This window comes from Ctenopharyngodon idella, chromosome 9, assembly GCF_019924925.1.
Source record: "Ctenopharyngodon idella isolate HZGC_01 chromosome 9, HZGC01, whole genome shotgun sequence".
Taxonomy (NCBI): domain Eukaryota; kingdom Metazoa; phylum Chordata; class Actinopteri; order Cypriniformes; family Xenocyprididae; genus Ctenopharyngodon; species Ctenopharyngodon idella.
The window spans coordinates 25,214,437-25,235,641 of record NC_067228.1 but is presented as its reverse complement, the minus strand read 5'-3'; the positions used below and the strand labels follow the sequence as shown (position 1 = coordinate 25,235,641).

Genomic DNA, 21,205 nt, shown 5'->3' with positions numbered 1-21,205 from the left:
TTACATTGGTTCCCTTCTCATTTTAGGAGTGATTTTCAGATTTTATCGTTGACATACAAAGCCTTAAATGGTTTGGCACCTATGTATTTAGCTGAGCTATTGAAACCTTATGAAACAGTGAGATGTCTTAGATCTTCTTTTAACAAATTGCTGGCTGTTCCAAGAATAAAATATAAAACTAAAGACAGAGCATTCAGTAAGGGCTCCAAAGTTGTGGAATGCCAGTGGATATTATCTGCTGAATGTGTGTCTATTTTTAAATGTCATTTAAAAACTTATTTCTATAGACATGCTTTTAGTATTTTGTGATGTCTTTTTGTGTGTTCTGGGTTTTGATATTTTATATTTTTATTACATTTTGTTTGTTAATTTATTGTGTATAGTTCTTCATGAACGTATTCTTAATGATTGTGTTCTTATATTGTGTAAAGCACTTTGTGCGTTGCAGCTTTAAAATTGTTATATAAATAAAATTTTACCTACTTACTTTCTAGAAAGTGCCACAAATCAAAAGATCCCACTGACTTTAGTTTGTATCAGTCACTTCTCTTTTCCTTCTCTGAAAATGTCTCCACTGCTAAAACAGCAATCTACCACAACAAAATTAAGACTTCTTCTGACTCTTGCATGCTTTTCAAAACCTTTTCCTCTCTTCTTTGTTCTCCTCTTCCCCCTCCTTCCTCAACTCTAACAGCTGACAACTTTGCCACATTCTTCATAAATAAAACAACAATTATCAGTGGGCAATTCTCCACACTACAAACTGACAAACGGCAAACACGCACACTCTCCCCTCCTCTCCGCTTTCTGAGGCAGAAGTCTCCAAACTTATCCTTTCCAATGACCCTACTACCTGTCCGCTTGATCCTGTCCCCACTCATCTCCTTCAAGCCATTTCTCCTTCAGTTGTACCTGCACTCACTCTCTCACTCTTCACACTGGTACCTGCACAGCATTTAAGCAGGCTCAGATATCCCTGCTTAAACCCCTTTACATGCTTTACATCGCCGGCGGCCCCAGATTATTGTCGTTCAACATTCACTTCACGTTAAAACATCAAACTCTTACTTGATCTGGACAAACTGAGTATCATTACAAAGATTTAAGGCTCCAGATTCGATATTTGACTACTGTTTATGATAAAACTCGGTTGCAGTGACATTAATTTCTTAATTTATGTCAGGAGTGCAAAATAATCATCTGTAATTTTTGATACTTTGAATAGAATAACAACACACATTCATATTCAGTCACGTCTGCTCCAGTTTGTGTTTTATTGTGTTCACATAGCTTCACTGAACAACATTCACTAGGGCTTTTAGTCCAAATGTGCTCATATCTGGAAATATTGATATATTTACACATTTACTTAATTTTTTTTAGACAGAATCATCATTTCTATTAATTTTTCACTGATTTACCAGCGCTGTCTGCCTGTGTTTACTCTTCTGCGATCACTGTTATGATTCAGAGGAAGATCAATCACTGCACATACGCACTTATATTACACATTCATAACCCACCCTGTCTCTTCCGATGACGAACTTCCATTACACTTCCACAGTTGGTTCGTACACAGAAAAATGTTTCTACTCATGAAACATGAAGCTAATAAACACATCATTAAGGTAGTAAATGATTTGTATGTGATTTGGCTTATTTTCATAACAATAAAAGGATTACCTGAGAAATTCTAGGCAGGTGCAGCGATTCTTATAAAAGGCTATAAATAACATATTTCAACAACATAACATGACAAAACCCACATTAGATTGCAAATGGAAGTTATTGCACACACTTGTTGGTGGTTTAAAGTGAGTTTGAGTAAAAGCATAGTATTAATCGTACAAATTAGGCTATATTATGTAGCTTGATGCTAATTGTAGCTCTAATGCACCTGCAGCCTTTTATTAGCCTTCTCTAAAAACACACATGACATGGTCTTAGAAAATGTTTCATTAAATTCATAGTGTTAGAGATAATATCCTCAGATTTGAAATAAAGCATGAGCAGACTCGTGGCTTCATTGTGTTTCTAAGTTGCTACACCACAACCACAAATTTTTTTAATATGTTTAAAAAATATTCTTAACATTTTTATTTTTATGTTTTAGCTTATATATCCCCATATTAATAACAGTCTGAGTAATTCTGAGTCTTGAACTGTAAACTCTCAAGTTTTGGATTTCTAAATATATGTTGGTTATGTGTCTATTCAGAATGGCTTATGTGCAGCAACCTTTTTATTTTGGGTATGTCATTTATGCCCCACTTGCCAAAGTGGGGGATGCATGGAAAGGGGAACCCACTCTAAATCCACAACGTTTAGAAAACTATAAAGACCAGTATCTCTTCTACCATTCATTGCTAAGACACATGAGTGAGTCATGTTCAGCCTTTCTCACACAGAACAACCTCCTGGACAACAACCAGTCTGGCTTCAAAAGCAGCCACTCAACCAAGACTGCCTTGCTCTTGGTTATTGAAGCTCTGAGACTGGCAAGTGTAGCTTCCAAATCATCAGTACTCATCTTGCTGGATCTGTCTGCTGCTTTTGACACATTTAACCAGATTCTCTTGTCAACCCTCATGACAATGGACAATCTCAGAAACCACACTCCATGGGTTCAGGTCTTACCTAGTCATTTTTCGAGGAGGAAATTCCTCCAGGGTGTCTTTCGCTCCTAGGGTGCCCAAGACGGCGCACTCTCTCCGGCCTGAGGCATGCCAGACCCTCCCTCTGACTGCCTGGTTCTTAGTCCGTGTTGAATATTTTCTAAGTCCATTTTTGTCTTCTCCTCCCCAACACTGTGATGGCCCGATTACACCACTCTGTGCTCACAACCACCAGCCATAAGGCGCACAGATGTGACTTTGATCGGGAACGAGCCACCCTAGCCGGGCTGGGAGAATGGGTCGGGGAGCATGGAGGTTCACCCAAACTTTGCCAATTTGCACTTTCGAGGAGGAAATTCCTCCAGGGTGTCTTTCGACCCTAGGGTGCCCAAGATGGCACACTCTCTCCGGCCTGAGGCATGCCAGACCCTCGCTCTGACTGCCTGGTTCTCTGGTCTGTGTTATTTTGTCTAAGTCTAGAGTGCCCAGGATGGTGCGTCCTGCCTGGGATGCACTTTGACAAAACCAGCCTGGAGGTTTCCATCCATCCATACTTCCACCGCGGTGGAATTTCAATTCTATGCCCACCCAGAGTGTCTCTGGGTGAAGGTGGACGAGGCCCACTCAGTCACTCTGGGTGGGCATGGAATTCAAATTTGACCGCGATGGATCTCAGGTAGGCGCTTCAGGGTGTCCTGGAGGAGGGAGGTGTCTAAGTCACAACATTTAGCTACTGGGGTGCCTCAGGGCTCAGTGCTTGGACCACTTCTTTTCTCCATGATGTCACTAGGATCTGTCATTCAGAAACTTGGATTTTCCTATCACTGCTATGCTGATGACACACAAGTCTACCTCTCATTCCAGCCAGATAATCCGACGGTAGCTGCTCGCATCTCAGCCTGACAGACAGACATTTCGGACTAGATGAAGGACCACCACCTACACCCAACCTTGCAAAGACAGAGCTGCTTGTGATCCTGGCCAACCCAACACTTCATCACAACTTCTCCATTCAGCAAGGTTCGTCATCCATAACTTCTTCCAGGACACCAATGGAACCTCAAGCTCAGAGTTGTAACTGATGGTCAGTTAAACTTCACAGAGCACATTTCTAGAGCAGCCGAGCCCTACAGATTTGCATTATAGAACATAAGGAAGATCAGGCCCTTCTTATCAGAGCATGCTACACAACTCCTTGTCCAAGCTCTTGTTCTTTCCAGACTGGACTATTGTAAGGCTCTCTTGGCTGGCCTTTCAGCATGTACTGTCAAACCTCTGCAACTGATCCAGAATGCAGCAGCGAGAGTGATCTTTAACGAGCCGAAGAGAGCGCATGTCACACCGCTCTTCATCAATTTGCACTGGTTGCCAATAGCCACTCGCATCAAATTCAAGGCACTGATATTTTCCTACAGAGCAACCACTGGCTCTGCACCCCCATACCTAAACTCACTACTTTAGACTTAATATGCCCTCCAGAAGTTTGTGTTCTGCAACTGAATGGTGCCTTGTGGTGCCATCCCAAAGAGGCACAAAATCACTTTCACTGACCTTTACCTGGACTATTCCCTGATGGTGGAATGACCTGCCAAACTCAACCTGAGCAGCTGAGTTTTTAGCCACTTTCAAGAAATGGCTAACGACGCATCTTTTTCACTTGACCCATTAATACTAACACTTACTATACTATTCTATTTCTATTCTATTTATTAAAAAAAAAAAAAAAAAACACCTTGCTACGTGAAGGCCTACTGTGCTAGACTAACTGGGACTTGTCACAGCACTTGCATATTGTTGCCCTATTGTTGATTGCTTCTATTGCTTCTAATGATCTCCTCATTTGTAAGTCGATTTGGATAAAAGGGTCTGCTAAATGATTAAATGTAATGTAAATGCGGTAATTATAAGTAAAAACATCACATCATCATTGTGTATCAGACATTGCCACCTTGAGGAATAAAGGTGAATTGCACTTATTGAGTCATCAGAGATTCCATTATACTTTCACTATTACATACCTTGGGCCACAAGCAACCTTATACACTTTTTGCAAAAAAAAAGAAAAAGAAAAAAAACAACCAATTATTATTTTATGATCTTATTTTTTAATCAATTATATTTTATATTGGTTATAATGAATAGATTGGGGAATACTGAGAAGGTTGATGTGGAACTAATGATGGGGAGGGTAGTAAATAACCAGGTCAATAAAGGGTTAAATGATGTGTTGTCTCAGGAGTTCCCTGGTACACCAGAAATGTAAATGGTCTTCCTGCACTATAAGAATAAGTCCTCTGGCATTGTTAATGCAACCCATAATGGAGGACACCTGGGAAAACTTCTTTAGCCAGCATGAGCTTTGAATGTGCATATGCTATTTCTCGCGCACACTCCAGGGACCAAGTGTTCAAGATTCAAAACTCATTCAAAACACATTTAAAGTTAAATGCCACCCTTGAGAATTAAGCTTAAGTAAAAGTCATTCAGGCATTTTATCTTTATATTTTACAAAACTAATTGAAATGGCATTAAAATATAATATTGGTAAGGATATAAGATTAATAATGAATATGCTGCTTTTGGAAGACTAGAAGCATGTTCAATAACAGCAAGGATGTCTTGTCTCATGATTGTCATTTTCCATGGCCCATCGACTGGAAAATCATTTGAAATGAAAATCTTTTTTTTTTTTTTTTTTAAATACAAGCGCACTTTAGCAGTGTCAGGTTTTGTAAGTCGAACGAGAAGAAAGCTTTTTATGTTATTAACTATTAATGATGTCAGACAATAGTTTTTTTTATGCAGTAAAAATATATATTTTGTTTCAGTTTTGTTTCCTGTAATATCAAAACAAACCCAGTATCATCATATTAGTAAAATATTAACATCCTTATAGCTTATTTCATATTGCATTTGTTTGGTTCATTTCATGCTTAAAACGGTAAAAAGAAAAAAAAATAATTTGTTCTAAAGATGTTTAGATATTTTTATTCTAAAACAAGTTATTAATGTAAACAGTTGTGAACAGATGGGACAAAAAGGCATGTATCAAAATATATGATCTATACACTGTGTCTTGCAGTGTAAATGCAGCCTAATAGACCTGCTGTTAATATTAATGAAATATATTATTAAATATTATCAACTACTTAAGATTTGTGTTCCTTGATCAGTTTCATAATGATGGTTTCTTGCAAGGATCAAACCATTCACGTCTATTGACACCAAGTGCAATATAGCCCGCCTTGTTGGCAGAGGCTGTTTACACTAAATCCTCCCACCATTGTCTGATTGAGCCAGACAAAAGTACAAAAGAAATCCTGCTAATAACTGAAGCAGTGGCATGGAAAATTAAGGTTACGGTGAGGTGAAGTTTTCCAAATGTATTATTCTCCCTTTTCCCTTTCGCATATCAGATCAGAAAGACATAATTGTTTGCTATATTTAATAAATAGTCCACCTGGGAGTTGTAAGACCTCATATACCCCACATTGTATCAATCAAAGGCCAAGCAGCATCTAGAATTCTGGTCTCCCACAGACCATTATTACATTTTTATTCCCCCTGCAGACACTAGCAAGGAAACTATGACACCTTCCATGGCATCAAAGATATGCCATGGGGAAGAATGGCTACATGTTTAACAACACAGGCAGAGGAAAGACTAAAACAAATAATAAACATGAGAATGGCTTTTCCCAATTAATTCATGGATAAACCACCCTAGCATGAATATACACAGCTCCAGAACATCATGTTGTATTATATGCTGTTTGAACTTTGCATTTTGTATTATATACTGTTTAATGAATCATGTTGCATATCAAAAAGATCCTTTCCTAATTTCATGAATACTGGGCTATACCACATCTTTATAACTCTTGTTACAGTAAGTAATGTCTAAATAAGGCAGCATCCATTTATGATTTTAATAAATATAATTATGTATACTGTATATGCTGTTATCATTGCATACAGTTTTATAATATACTACAATACACTGAGGTGCAAATAGTATGTTCCACTATTTGCACTAAGTATAAATAACATCTGACTACTATTTACACTTAACACTTTACACTGAAAATACACATAGTGTAAATAGCATCTATTGCACCTTGTGCAAATAGCCTCTGCCAAAATCAAAACGTGACCAGCAGTTATAATCAACCTACACTCATTGAAAACTCAAACCCAATGGTGAAGGTTATAATGAAGAGGTGCTGTACAGAGTGTTTTGAGTCTGTGTTCAGATTTGTCTCCATGGCTGACCATCTGTGAGTGGAATTAGAGACATTAATTAGTCTGATGACTCTTCTGACATTCAGTACTCATTCTCCAGCACATATAATCTCTACTAGCAGACCCTTGGTTCTGAATGACTGAAGAGCTGCACAAATGTACAGGATCAGTCATTAAAAACAAAGATAGAAACTGGTTAGAAATCAAAGAAATACATGGGAGAAGAAAATGAAGAAATTAAAGAACAGGAAAAGATTAATTAAATAAATTGATTGTAAAAAAAGATAAAAAGAAGCACTAAAGTATAGTGTGGTATCTGTCAGGAGTTATAAAACAATGAAACACTTTAGTTTAGGGTCCAATTCTCACTATTAAGTAGTTGCTTATTAGCATGCATATTATTAGGATATTGGCTGTTTATTAGTACTTATAAAGCACATATTAATGCCTTATTCTGCTTGACCATACTCTACATGTTAGTGTGCTACAGTTAGTATGTAATGTTGCTGTTTGAGCATAAACAATGTCTGCAAAGTTAAGACGCTCAAAGTTCAATGCAAAGGGAGATATTTTCTTTTAAAGAATTTTCTGTTTAAGGACAACAACAAGTGGCTGGTAGGGACTACAACGAGCTTCTTCCCGGGTTAGTGACATCACTAACCTTAAAATTTACATTAACCCTGCCCCTGAGAACATGCAACAAAGGGGGTGAGGCTATGTTGGGCTGCTTTAGAGAAGAGGAAGAGTTGCTGTTGTAGAGTGTTGTTGCCTTGCCGTCATTTTATGCCAGACTGCTACACAAACAAGGGTCAATTCAATGATGAATTTTCGCACAAAAGTTTGCAAATAAGACAGCAACTACATACATTTATCCACTAACCATTCAGAAACATCCAGACTGATTCTATAAGTTGTAACTTCTTCCTGAGTCTCTCCATTAGTGTCCAACAACAGTTTGAACAATGTAAGGCTGAACACCATTACTGACAATGGTCATTTTGGCTGCGTGAGATTCTCCAGCTTTGTTGTTGAGCAACCGAAGGCAAGCTGTTAAAGCTCCGCCCTCTTCTGGAAAGTGGATGGGAGCAGCAGCTCATTTGCATTTAAAGGGTTAGTTCACCCAAAAATATTATTCTGTCATTATTACTCACCCTCATGTTGTTCTACACCCGTAAGACCTTCGATCATCTTTGGAGCACAAATCAAGATATTTTTCATAGAATCCGATGACTCAGTGAGTCCTGTATTGCCAGCAAGACAATTAACACTTTCAATGTCCAGAAAGCTACTAAAGACATATTTAAAACAGTTCATGTGACTACAGTGGTTCAACCTTAATGTTATGAAGCGACGAGAATACAAAACAATGACAATATTCAACAATATCTAGTGACAGGTGATTTCAAAACACTGCTTCATGAAGCGTCGAAGCTTTACGAATCTTTTGTTTCGAATCAGTGGTTCAGAGCGCGTATCAAACTGCCTAAGTCATGTGATTTCAGTAAACGAGGATTCATTACATCATAAGTGTTTCGAAATTTCAATGGTTCACCACTGGGGGGGTGACTTTGGCAGTTTGATACACACTCCGAACCACTGATTCGAAACAAAAGATTTGTTTCTCATACAAGGGGAAATTTGACAAGCTATAATAAATGATCTGTGGGGTATTTTGAGCTGAAACTTTACAGACACATTCTGGGGACACCAGAGACTTATATTACATCTTGTAAAAGGGATTATAGGTCCCCTTTAACAATTACCTTAATAACTATTAATAAGCAGTCATTAGGAATTTATTGAGGCAAAAGTCATAGTTAATAGTTAGTTAATAGTGAGAATTGGACCCTAAACTAAAGTGTGACCAAAACAATGAAGCACACGCGATAGGAGTAGTGTACTTCATCCATTTTGTTTACTCATCACTTCAAAATAGTAGTCCCAACACAATTCTGCTTATGAACATAACATGTAGTATTTGGTTGGTTTGATTTTAAGCATTTTAAATTAAATATACATTTAAAGCAACAAGGAAAGTGAGTACAGGAGATTCACTTAATTAACACATATATGCAAACGTGTCAAATTTGACACCTCACAGATGAAGCGTGAGGATAAATATACTGTTGTGTTTCTGCAAAGTAAATATATTCATCTAGGTGTCAGCTTGACTACTCACATTCTACTTTCAAAGCTGCATTTTAATTATTTTTAAGAGACATTTAAGTAAGTTGGTTTCGGGTTCTCAAATATCAAGCAGATTTCCATAATCACTAATATAACAGTCCAAAAGCACTGGGAATTTTCACTCTCTGTACCATTCCGCTTGTCTATGTTTGTTCCATACAGAGTGTCAAGTAAGTATCAGTGTAGATTTTTTTAGTCACTCTTTCAGCATCATTACACCAGTAGGTGGCGACAAATGCCCGTCTTTATGAGTAAATCATTTGAATCATTCTCAACCAATTTGTTCAAAACACTCATTCATTCAGGTTTTCAAAAATCACATACTCTTTATGTGAGTACTTTTGAATAAGTACTTTGTGAATGAGTACAGCATGAATAAGTACAGCATGAATTCCATGTTGGTCCAGGCTGGTTTATACAAGAGCCGGTACAGTGCTGGTCTAGCTGGTGGACCAGCATAGTCATGCTGCTCTCAAGCAAAACTGAGCTGATGTAGCTGGTCCACCAGCACTCCCACTTCCCATGTTCGGGACCAGCAAACCAGCAACAACCAGCATCCCGTGCTCATCCTAGCATGGAATACATATCTTATACTGGTGACCAGCAATGCTGGATTTTTAAGCAGGGTAACATATTGCTTGTTGGAGAATATTGAATATTGGGTGAATATATCCTTGACAGTTTTTTCTGCATCCCTCTACCACCCCGTCTCCTCACACTCACAAAGATACGGGGGAGTACTCTGGGTTTGGGCCACATTCCGAGCTCGGAGCCATTTCCCAGACAGCAAGCCAAATATGCATACTCTTTTACTCTATCTAATCATTTGTAAGTGTGAACTCATGAACTCAACTGATTTGTTCAAAACACTGAGTCATTCAGAAACAAAACCCCACGAATGTGTGTTGCTGGCAGTTCAGTTTGAAACAGGGCGCAGTTTGCATGAAAAAATGTGAAAGATGTCATGCGGACCGGGGAACGCACCAGGTTACCAAACCCGAGACTACCTGCACTCTAAAAAATGATGGGTTTAAAAACAACCCAAGTTGGGTTGAAAATGGACAAACCCAGGTATTGGGTTCTTTTAACTCCACTATTGTTTAAAAATTACTGTATTGCTTGCTTAAAATGAACCCAAAATGTGTTGGAAATGAACATTTATTAATATGTTTAATGCATAATAATTAAACAATAAACATTTATTAAATTGCTTATTAATAAATGTTCACCTTTTGATTATTATTGTTGTCTCTAGTAATTATGTGTCTGATTTTTAATTCCCAACCTATTTTGGGTTCATTTTAAGCCAGCCATATAGTAATTTTTAAGCAATAGTTGGGTTAAATAAAACTGCCCATCACGTTGGGCAAACATTTAACCCAACCACTGGGTCAAAACAACCCAATCGCTGGGTTTGTCCATTTTCAACCCAACATTTTTTAGAGTGTGTAGGATGTGGTCTGAGTTCAGTTGCACTGGAACTGTGGTGCGATTCACGTGAATGTAAAAGCAACTCGGACTCAGGTGCACACTTGTTCAGGAAGTAAAGTAACCTGCGCATGCAATTTAGCCCATGACGACATCATTAGTTCTACAAAACACATGTAAATGAATGAATGGCTTGCAATTCGCTGTCTCCTTAAAAGAGTCCATTTGCAAACAGCAGAAAGCCGCCTTCATGCGACACACATACAGTAACCCAAAGTGTTGTTCACTCTGCTGTGCATAATAGCACCACATTAATAAAAAAAAACACAATGTAAGATGAACACAAATGCATCAGGGTTGGATAGAATCAAGTTGAGAAAAATGTGAAACCAGACCAATGCTGCGGGGGGCACCGGGAAGAATCACGCTCGGACTCGGGCTGCAGAAAATGCACCCAGTGTAAAAGCCCCATTAAACTAGTTTCACATACAAGAAGGTCTTTGGGACACATCTTGATTTTTTCCCTTATTTACATACTTATTTGTTGAAATTGTTGTCAGAGCAGAAAAAAAAAAATCTGCAGGCAATTAACCTTCATCAGAACCACTAAAGCTGGAGTCAAAATTTAAATTGAAAATTGGCTTGGGTGTTTTCTCTTCCAATGAATTAATGGTTTAACTTACTCAGCACACCAAAGACCACCAGCTGTAAAATAACAAAATTACACATGCAGCAAGCTACCTCTGCGTTTTAGCTTGAGAGGTGGAAAATTCAGACTGACAAAAGGGATGAGAAGCTCAGAGAAATAGAGCTGAGGATGAGGATGACTGAAACTGAAATGATTCGCTGTCTGATTTGTATATTCCACCTGCTTCTATACAGCTCCAGTGAGATAACATGGCCTTTACAGCAGGCTATTCATGTTATGAGTTATGAAAATCTGTGTGCCTGTGCATATGCATCCAGACACTTGTCTGTTTGAAGTCGTAAACTGAAGCCTTCAAGGATGCATTTTATAAAATTATATTCTTATCACAAACCTTGCAATAGAAAGCATTCCTTTTTTTGTTACATTACTATTCATGCAACACGTTGCTTAAATAGCCTACATTTCAGATGGGAATCTATTCCTCAAAATGCAATCTTTGACATAGTCAAAGCTGCAGCCTCTGCAGAATCTACTAATAAAGCATAAACCACTGTGACAAAGCACAGCTTCTTGCCATTTGAACTATTGCCATATCTAATAAATATTCATGCATGTCTATATTAAATATTAATAAACTGTTTCCTAATAAACACAGTTAACCTTGGGGAAATAAACTGCTGCGATAAACATAAAGAAAAACATGACTCGTCTGAATGACAGGGAAAGATGGCAGAAGAAAGAAGCATTGAACAGATCATGTACTGTATGTGTCTGTCATATATTTTCTCTCTTGCTATAGCGTAAACATCATCGAAAGTTTTCTCCATCCAAGAGTTCTCCTATAAAGCCCGGGATATACACTGCACGATTTTTGGCTGTCCCAGACGAAAGATGGCCATCGTGAAACAATCGTGGCGATTTCTGTAATCGTGGCTCTTAATCGGTGGTCCTATGTCGTACAGTGAGAGAGGTTCAAAGACGGCCGTGTTCCCGGTCTTGCGACCAAAGATAGCCTACGATAGTTTTCTGACAGTGTCAGAAATTCAGCATGATCAACGCACAGTGTGTTTGCTGCTACGACCTACGTCTACTGACCAGCCAATAAAAATTGGCGCTAAAACTTAAAACTGATTACCTCAAGCTCTTTTCCTTGTTCTTTCGCCGCTTCCTTTTTGTTTTGTTTTTTAGCACACATAAAAACTACAACTGCCACAGTGTGATTCAACATGGTCTTTTAGTTAACCACTAGCGCATGCTGATGACATTTTATTCTTCTATAGAAACTTGCATCGTAGCCTACGAGTCAAAAGGTGTCATCATCGTACAGTCTACATCAGCGGTTCCCAAACTGGGGTACGCGTACGTGACGTGACAGAGGGGGTACGCGAACAAAATGCTGAGTTTTGTCGTTCATTTAATTCTTCCCAATCTTTAAATAACATTAAAACCGAGCATGTATTTCATGGCACAATGCCGTAAATACATGACATCCAATCAAAATACCACATCTTTTGCGGTCAAACTGACTAAATCTATTTCTATAAGCAGCGTGCATTTGGGTGTTCATAGGTTACGTCAAAGTCTGCTGCCTTAGCAGATCGCGCTACATTACTGCCGTTCTCGACAATGTACCTGTAGATTTAGCACTTACTAGCATGAAAAACATATATCCTGCCACAGAAGGTGCATAGAGATCAATTTAAGATTCAAACTCTTGATACAAAATACCTTTTGTGAGTTCTTGTTTTTAATGTTGATAAAATTACATGAGCAAGAATGCAAATCCAAATATCCACATGTTTGCAAATGTGACATTGATTTTATAGAACAGTTCAACAAACAAAAGGGTAATATTAAGTGATGTTCTTCACAGTATTGTCAGTATTTACTCTATTTTGCAACAAAATAATAGTTCCAACGAAAGCCACAGCAGGACTACTACAGACACAGCAGTGTTTCGTGAATGAAACTGTTTGAATGAATCGTTCATGAAAGTCATTGATTCAATGATTCATTCATAAATACAGCCACTTGCTTCGTTACTGAATGAACGAATGACTCGGTGATTCACGCATTAAGACTACCGCCACCTACTGGCTGGTTTAGTATGTAAATTAATCACTTATTTTTACATTTTTATCATCATTGCATGTTTCTCTATTGAACTTTTTTTTTTTTCTCTTTCTTTTTTTTTTTTTTTTTTTAAATATTATTAATGTTGTAAAGGTATTTATAAAGATAATAAATGCACTGGAAAGTCAATTTAGGGGGCAAATATGGTCCCTTAATGGAAAAGGTGCAGTCTAAGTGGAAGAGAGGGGGTACACAGAAGGATGGTCAATGCCTCAGGGGGTACTGCACTCTAAAAAGTTTGGGAACCACTGGTCTACACGCATGTCGTACCCAAGTTTAATAGATCCACGTATTCAGTGTGATAAAGTGATGATCTTATAGGACTGCTAAAATCGTGCAGTGTATCCCACACACATAGACACCAAGCAGTGAAGGTTGGGCCATTTGCCAGTCTTGAGGTTATTAGTTTTGTAAAACAGATCACCTATTGTAGTATTTAGATCATCAAAAAATGCGGTAGGTCCTATTCTTTTCACCTCTATATAGCTAGAAGGCCAATACCATCACAGAATGCACAGCCTCCAGACCAAATAACATCATTAAGATACTGCAGCACATGCAAACAGATACATATGTTTAGATAATATAGTTATTATGATCTCCAGCTTGTGGTGGAAGCCTCACACAGCTTGTCATTTTCTATAATATAATTCTTTTTTCTCTCTTTCTCTCTCTCTCTCTCTTTTTTTTTTTTGACTGCCAGTCTAGTTTTTCCCTTGAGGCTTTCTTGATATAATTTAGCTAACATCCTTCCTGACTGATAACCCCCTGTACATTTCCATTATAGTGATGTAGATGCAATAATATTAATTCATAGCAGGGAGAGACTTTTATCCAAAGCATCTTACGTTGTATTCAAACTACACATTTTATCAGTTCATGCATTCACTTGTAATTAGACTAATGCCCCATCACCATGCTGTTTGAGCTACAGGAATACAGAATAGTCAGAAAATCCCCTAGTCCATCTTAGAAGTTATTTTAGTTTAAAAGCTTTAGCCATAGTTTGAAGAAGTTGTATGTTGTAGATTCAGCAACGAATCTAAAGGAAAAATTTACAAGTAGGCTACTTAGCATGAACTCCTAATGCGAGTACAAAAGTTGATAGCTTCATTGTTACTTCATTGTTAAACAAAATAAGTAAACTCAACATTTTTCTTAGTAAAGCATCTGTAATTGTGCATCCCAGTTCCAATAGATATTTTTTAAAGATGATGTGAGTAGGGTGGCAATTAATGATTATTTTGATAATCAATTCATTGATTAACTGATCTATTGTTACTTTAATTAAATGAACGATTGGAATTTATGCCTGATTTTATTTTATTTTATTTATTGAAAAAAAAAAAAAAACATTATTTCACATCCTGCCCAATGTTGTTCTCCAAACATATGTGTAAACTGTGTATGAAAACAAAAATAGTGAATTTATCTATATATCGAATATGCTATATACATTATGTGCAAAAGTTTTAAAACAAAGTTTTAAAGCAGAAGATTGCATTAAATTGCATTAAAAATTTCATAAAATACCATTATTAGCATTATTAGCCAGTGCTTATTTTATGCATATTTTATACTATATCTGATTATATGTAAGTGTGAAATAGTGAAAGTGGGTTTATCGCATTAATGTACCAATTTATCCAAAATACTCGAAATGGAAAGATTGTTGTACATATTTTAGTATTTTCATTTCTACTTAAATTAAGTTTACATTAAATCTGAACTGGGGTTCTTACCAAATTTTACACTTTTGTTTCAAATCACATTTATATTTATGCAGTTGGTAAAGGCTTTTATACAATTCAAGGTATACTTTTTTTTAATCAGTATATGCATTCCCTGGGAATCAAACCAATGGCCTTGCCATTGCTAGGGCCATGCTCTACTGTTTCAGCTATATGACAATCACCCTTGTAACAGTCAAGAAAAACATTTTTCTTGTTCAAGAACTCGTTTCACTCAGATATACATCACATTAGGGAAGAAAAGACCATTGCAACTTCACTCTTTGGCTATTAAAACTGAAGCGTTGTGCTAGAATTCACACTCTGCCTCTGTAAAAAGTAATGGTAATGCAAGCCTTCTTTGATTTGATTGACCATCTCAGTCATTTTGAAATTGCTCAGATGAGAAAGGTGGTAATCTTGGTGTTGTATAATATCTTTCTATATATAGGCGATTATTTCACAACTTTTAATATACACCTCGGAAAAAATACAGAGGTCCAGACATCAGGGACATCAATGTGGGTAGAACCATGGGAAGAGGAAAAATCTCAGGTCATTTATCTTAGTGATAAGTATGTGGTCTTTTTCTACTATCGTCTTGTTTCAAATATTTTAATGCTATTTTTAAGATATAATTTTACACTTTTTTAAAAGTCTTATTTCAGTCAGATTTTACTGAGAAGACCACAGGAGGACTGCACAATATGCATTAGAAAGATATTCAGCCATTACTGTGTAAATAATGTTTCACAATTCTTGTTAATAACAGTATTGTTGGTATACCCTGCTCTGCTGTTGGAACTGACAAAAAACCTCATGGAAGTGATTTATGATATCTTCATTGATCATACTTTTTGACAACACTGAGTAGATAATATAAACATTATGGATTGTATGTCAACTTGGATATGTAAGTGTTTTTTCTAATGTGATGACTGTGACAAGGGTGATTGTCATGTAGCTGAAACAGAGCATGGAAAGATCATTGGTTCGATTCCAAGGGAATGCATATATATATATATATATATATATATAGCCTACTGATAAAAAAGTATACCTTGAATTGTATAAAAGCCTCTACCAACTGTATAAATATAAAAGTGATTTGAAACATTTTGCATTGAATTGACTGATTGTTGACATTACCATATGGAAAGATGATTTGTTGTGTTCTGGTGATTGAATCGAATATTTTCAGTAGCCTAGTCACAATAATCTTGTGTTTGTAACAATGGTTTTTATGAAAGGAAACATAAACAGCCAGCTTAACGAAAGCACAAAACTACAGTTTTTACATTAATTGTATAGTTTTATATGCTAGATATTCGAAAAATGTACCACTTATAACGTGTGGGGGGGGGACACTGTAAAGTTTCGAAATGGAGCTGGTTAATATTTTGTTTTGGTACGTACCGAAGCAGGAGTTGATGAAGCCGTACCACATGCAGCCGTGCCGTCCGAGCAGCCACCGTCCCCGCACACTGGACGCGAAGCTCAGGGTCGTCCCGAACATACACACCAGCATGTCACTGACGCTAATGTTCAGAAGCAGCATGTTAACCGGCGTCCGGAGCGTCTTGAACTTACAGAAGAGAACTAATACAATAAAGTTGTTGAAAAAGCCGAAAGTCATTATGAATCCCAGGAACACGGACAGGGCGATGAAGCCCGCGCGAGAGAGCGTCTCCACCGGCGAGTCGCTCCAGTCCTCGTCCAGAAGAGTTAACCGGTCTTCTTCGCTCATGTTAAAGCTGTAGTTTAAGTCAGCCTGCTCGGAAAACATCCTTAGGAATACTTAGAAAAGTTATAATGAGTCAGTGCTGGATTTTTTAAGGTAAGACTCCTTCAATGAACACCTCAGCGTACTCCGGCGCATCAGCATCATGATTCAATTAGTAGGCTACAGATGATAATGATGATGATTCTCATTTGACAGCGAGCTTCACCTTTGAGAGCACTTTGCACTGTTGAACGCTTGACGCTCAAAAGAGACAAGCAAACTGACTATCTAAATACCGGTTAGACAGTACTCCTCATTAAGGAACCCATGACATATATCTGACTTTTTGAACTACTATTAGTTTTTCACAAGGTCAGTAGCCTACGTGTCGCAGCAACGTATTGTGGTAAATTAATGTTGACCGTTTGATGTCCGATAACGTGCTACTTCATTTGTCTATACGCATTGCATCCTAGAGGCAAAACGTTCCCTTCTCAGTCCCAGCTCTGCATCGGTACGCGTCGTTCTGTATTCCAGCCGAGTGCGCGAGCTTTGCTGGACGCGCAACAGGCGTGTAATATAAAGGCATCTTGACGTCACGAGAGAGAGACCGGACTAACACACCAACCTACTTGAACAACTAAATTATGCTCTATACCTTAAAATATTAGCCACCATGATGATACAGGTGGTAAAACAGAACTGAAGTCAATTAAACTCTTTCCATGAACAATTACTGACGTGCACAGTATCAGCACCATGAGTGGTAAAATCTAAATAGGTCTAGTGCTTTAAACATTAATCAAGTAACAGAAAAAACAGAATTTTATTTCAACTTTATGTACATAACTAATAATAAAATAAGTATTTGCATACAATTATATCACATGCAGTCCCTACATCTGTTCACATATTTCATCCCCCAGGGAGCTCAAATTGTCAGGGATCAGAATCACATTCTAAATGGCTATTGCTGACTGGGGACTAAAGCCTTCTGCAGAGATTACTACCAGATGGATACGCTTTTACCCATTTTACATAGCTGTCGATGTAAAGGGGAATGAGAAAGAGGCATGGCCATACACAGGGTTTTAGAAATACCAATGTCCAAAAAGTGAGTTTGCTTGGGGGGTTCGATGCCCCCTGGGAAATTTAGTGCATGTGCATTTTAAGACATCATTCTGATTGGGAAAGATTGGACAGCAACAGCTTTTAAACCATGTCAGTCTTTTTATTTCCGTTGGTGTCAGTGAAAAAAAGTAATCACATGATCATGAAAAAATGCATTTGAGACAGAGACAGCGTTTAAATAGGTAAATCATAATAGAATGATTATAGAATTTTAGGTGTACTATCCCTTTAAATTTTGAGCACAGATCAGCCATAGACATATCAATATATAAAGGTTGCAGGCATTTGAGGTTTTCTTGTCTGCAAGACAACCTGTCACTCACATGAGATCACAGCAGCAAACCACAACCATCCAATCAATTCCCAATTTCCTAATGGACAAAATCACATTTATCTACATCTTTAATCTACATTTTTTCTTGTTCAAGAAGTAGTTTCACTCAGATATACATTATAATAGGGAACAAAAGACTATTGCAACTTCTGTTTAATGCTGACTTTAGCTCTGGTTGAAAAAGAAAAAAAGAAAATCATCATGAAAAAAAAAGACTAAGATCTGAAATGTTTGCACTGAGACTATCATATTTCAGAGAAAACATATAGCTCTATGGAAAGAACATGTGCACATAGAAATACAGACATGCCTAGATATTAAACACAAAAGAAAATGGTTTTCATAGTAATTTGGTTTCTTTGGAGATTCAAGACTGACACATATGAACATATTTTAGTACTGGTATGCAAGTATTGAAATAATCCAGAAATGCTCATGAGACATGATATAAGAAAAAAATATACATAAAGTGTTTTCCTTGTATATTTTGTGAAATATCAGTGTCAGTCACTCACTGATACTGTATATTCAGGTTTTAAAGGGTTAGTTCACCCAAAAATGAAAATAATGCAATTTATTACTCACCCTCATGCCATTCCACACCCATAAGACCTTCGTTCATCTTCGGAATGCAAATTAAGATATTTTTGTTGAAATCCGATGGCTCAGTGAGGCCTGCATAGCCAGCAATGACATTTCATCTCTCAAGATCCGTTAATGTACTAAAAACATATTTAAATCAGTTCATGTGAGTACAGTGGTTTAATATTAATATTATAAAGCAACAAGAATATTTCTGTTGTGCCAAAAAAACAAAATAACGACTTATATAGTGATGGCCGATTTCAAAACACTGCTTCATGAAGCTTTGGAGCGTTATAAATCAGCGTTTCGAATCAGCATGTTGAATCAGCAGTTTGGAGCACCAAAGTCACGTGATTTCAGCAGTTTGGCGGTTTGACACGCGATCCGAATCATGATTCGACAGGCTGATTCATAACGCTCCGAAGCTTCACGAAGCAGTGTTTTGAAATCGGTCATCACTATGTAAGTCGTTATTTTGTTTTTTTTGGCGCACCAAAAATATTCTCGTCGCTTTATAATATTAATATTGAACCACTGTACTCACATGAACTGATTTAAATATGTTTTTAGTACATTAATGGATCTTGAGAGAGGAAATGTCATTGCTGGCTATGCAGGCCTCACTGAACCATCGGATTTCAACAAAAATATCTTAATTTGTGTTCTGAAGATGAACGAAGGTCTTACGGGTGTGGAACAACATGAGGGTGAGTAATACATTACATTATTTTCATTTTTGGGTGAACTAACTAACTTTAAGTCTAAAATCAGGTTTTAATATTTTATGCAATTTTGCTTTACAAGAAAATGTAAGGATTGTTTTAAGGATTTTTATGTTTTGTTTATGGTAAAATAATAATAACAGAAAAAAATTAATTTAAAAATTATTTTTGCAGTGCTGTCAACATAAACCCATACGTGTGTGCTTATATTTTTAGAGGCCAATGACCTTTTGTCAATTTTTAACACCTAGCCCTCTATTAGAGCTTCAGATCATCTCAGTTAGCTAGATGACATATGAGTGTTTACTCAGCTTATCATAGACTAGTGTTGATCTTGCTCTGGAATACAGTTGTTGCCATTCTGTGTTATTATGCATCTGTTTGTAATTCTGGTCCCGCTGTTTAGAACACAGAGGAATCACAACTATATCATCATGAACTTGCGGTCCTAAAACAGTTGTTGACCAATCGATCTTCAGTGTTGTTTGTATTGGTGGTTTGTGACTCTTTAGTTTGATGTTTCTCTATAAATGCAGAGTCACTTTGTTCATTTCAGCCTTGCATTGACATCTCAAATAAAGCCTTTAAGCTGTGTAGTGACTAGAATACTCAAATGATCAGAGGAGATCTCTTATCCCTTAAAACATATAGTAGAGACCAAGCATGACCTCAGGGTAATGTTTCTCAAGCACGCTCACATGGAGAGTGAGCGATGTGCCATAAACCCTTAGAGTGTCAGAGTTCGTGTTAATCTTCCTCTTCTGAGGAAAATAAACAATGATTTTGTCACAGTATGCACCATGTGGCAGTGAAGACAAGGACTGTTTCTATCTGTTATACATAGAAAAATATAAGGCTGATTTTAAAAACCCAGAAATACTTAATATTACTGTTTAGTAATAATTTATGCTTTACTCATGTATAGGACTTTGTTTAACTAATATGTTTAATCAGTCTAGAAATATTATTTTTCAAGATTACATCAATATACTAATTCATATTCATTAGTACAGTCTTCATTGTACTTTGTTGCAGTGGAAGAGTTAAAATGTGTAATTGTATATCTGGCTATATTTGCAAAGGAGCAGAATATGTCTGTCAATCTGGTTTTTATGGGGCCTCCTTGTCAACTATATCAGTAGGGCAGTGGTTCCCAAACTGGGGTACACATACCCCTGGGGGTACGCGAACAAAATTATGAGTTTTGCAGTTCATATCATTCTATCCTACCTTAAAATAACATTAAAACCGAGCATGTATTTCTAGCAGGCAAAATGCCATAAATACATAACATCCAATCAAACCTACCTCATCTTTTGCGGTCAAAACTGACTGCATCCACACAAGTAGCGTGCATATGATATGGTTGCATGCAGAGTCTGCTGCCTTAGCAGATCGCGCTAAATTACTGCTGTTTTCGACAATGTAAAAGTAGGGATTTAGCGCTTGCTAGCATGAAGAACAAATAGCTTATAAACCAGGGGTCTCCAAACTCGGTCCTGGAGGGCCACTGTCCTGCAGAGTTTAGCCAAAGCCACTGGAAAGCAAGCCTGAACCGTTGTTCATCTCCAACAAAGTCCCTTTAAGACTGTATAGTCTTTAGTCTCCAAGCAACACACAGTGGTGTTTCCTGAACAAATCTGTGGATTTGAACGGATTGTGAGAGTCATTGATTCAATGACCAATTCATAAATGCAGCCACTTGCTTTTGTTACTGAATGAATGA

The 21,205-nt window shown here is 37.3% G+C and overlaps 1 protein-coding gene across 1 annotated transcript in view; it reads right to left on the bottom strand.

Annotated features, from left to right (window-relative positions):
- tmtops2b (teleost multiple tissue opsin 2b) overlaps window positions 1–17,243 on the bottom strand; it is a 56,901-nt gene extending 39,658 nt beyond the window's left edge. The window contains exon 1 of the mRNA XM_051906995.1: window positions 16,401–17,243. Coding sequence (XP_051762955.1) covers window positions 16,401–16,770 — 370 coding nt within the window. The 5' untranslated portion in view covers window positions 16,771–17,243. The remainder of the gene's footprint in view (window positions 1–16,400) is intronic.
- Window positions 17,244–21,205: the final 3,962 nt, after the last annotated feature.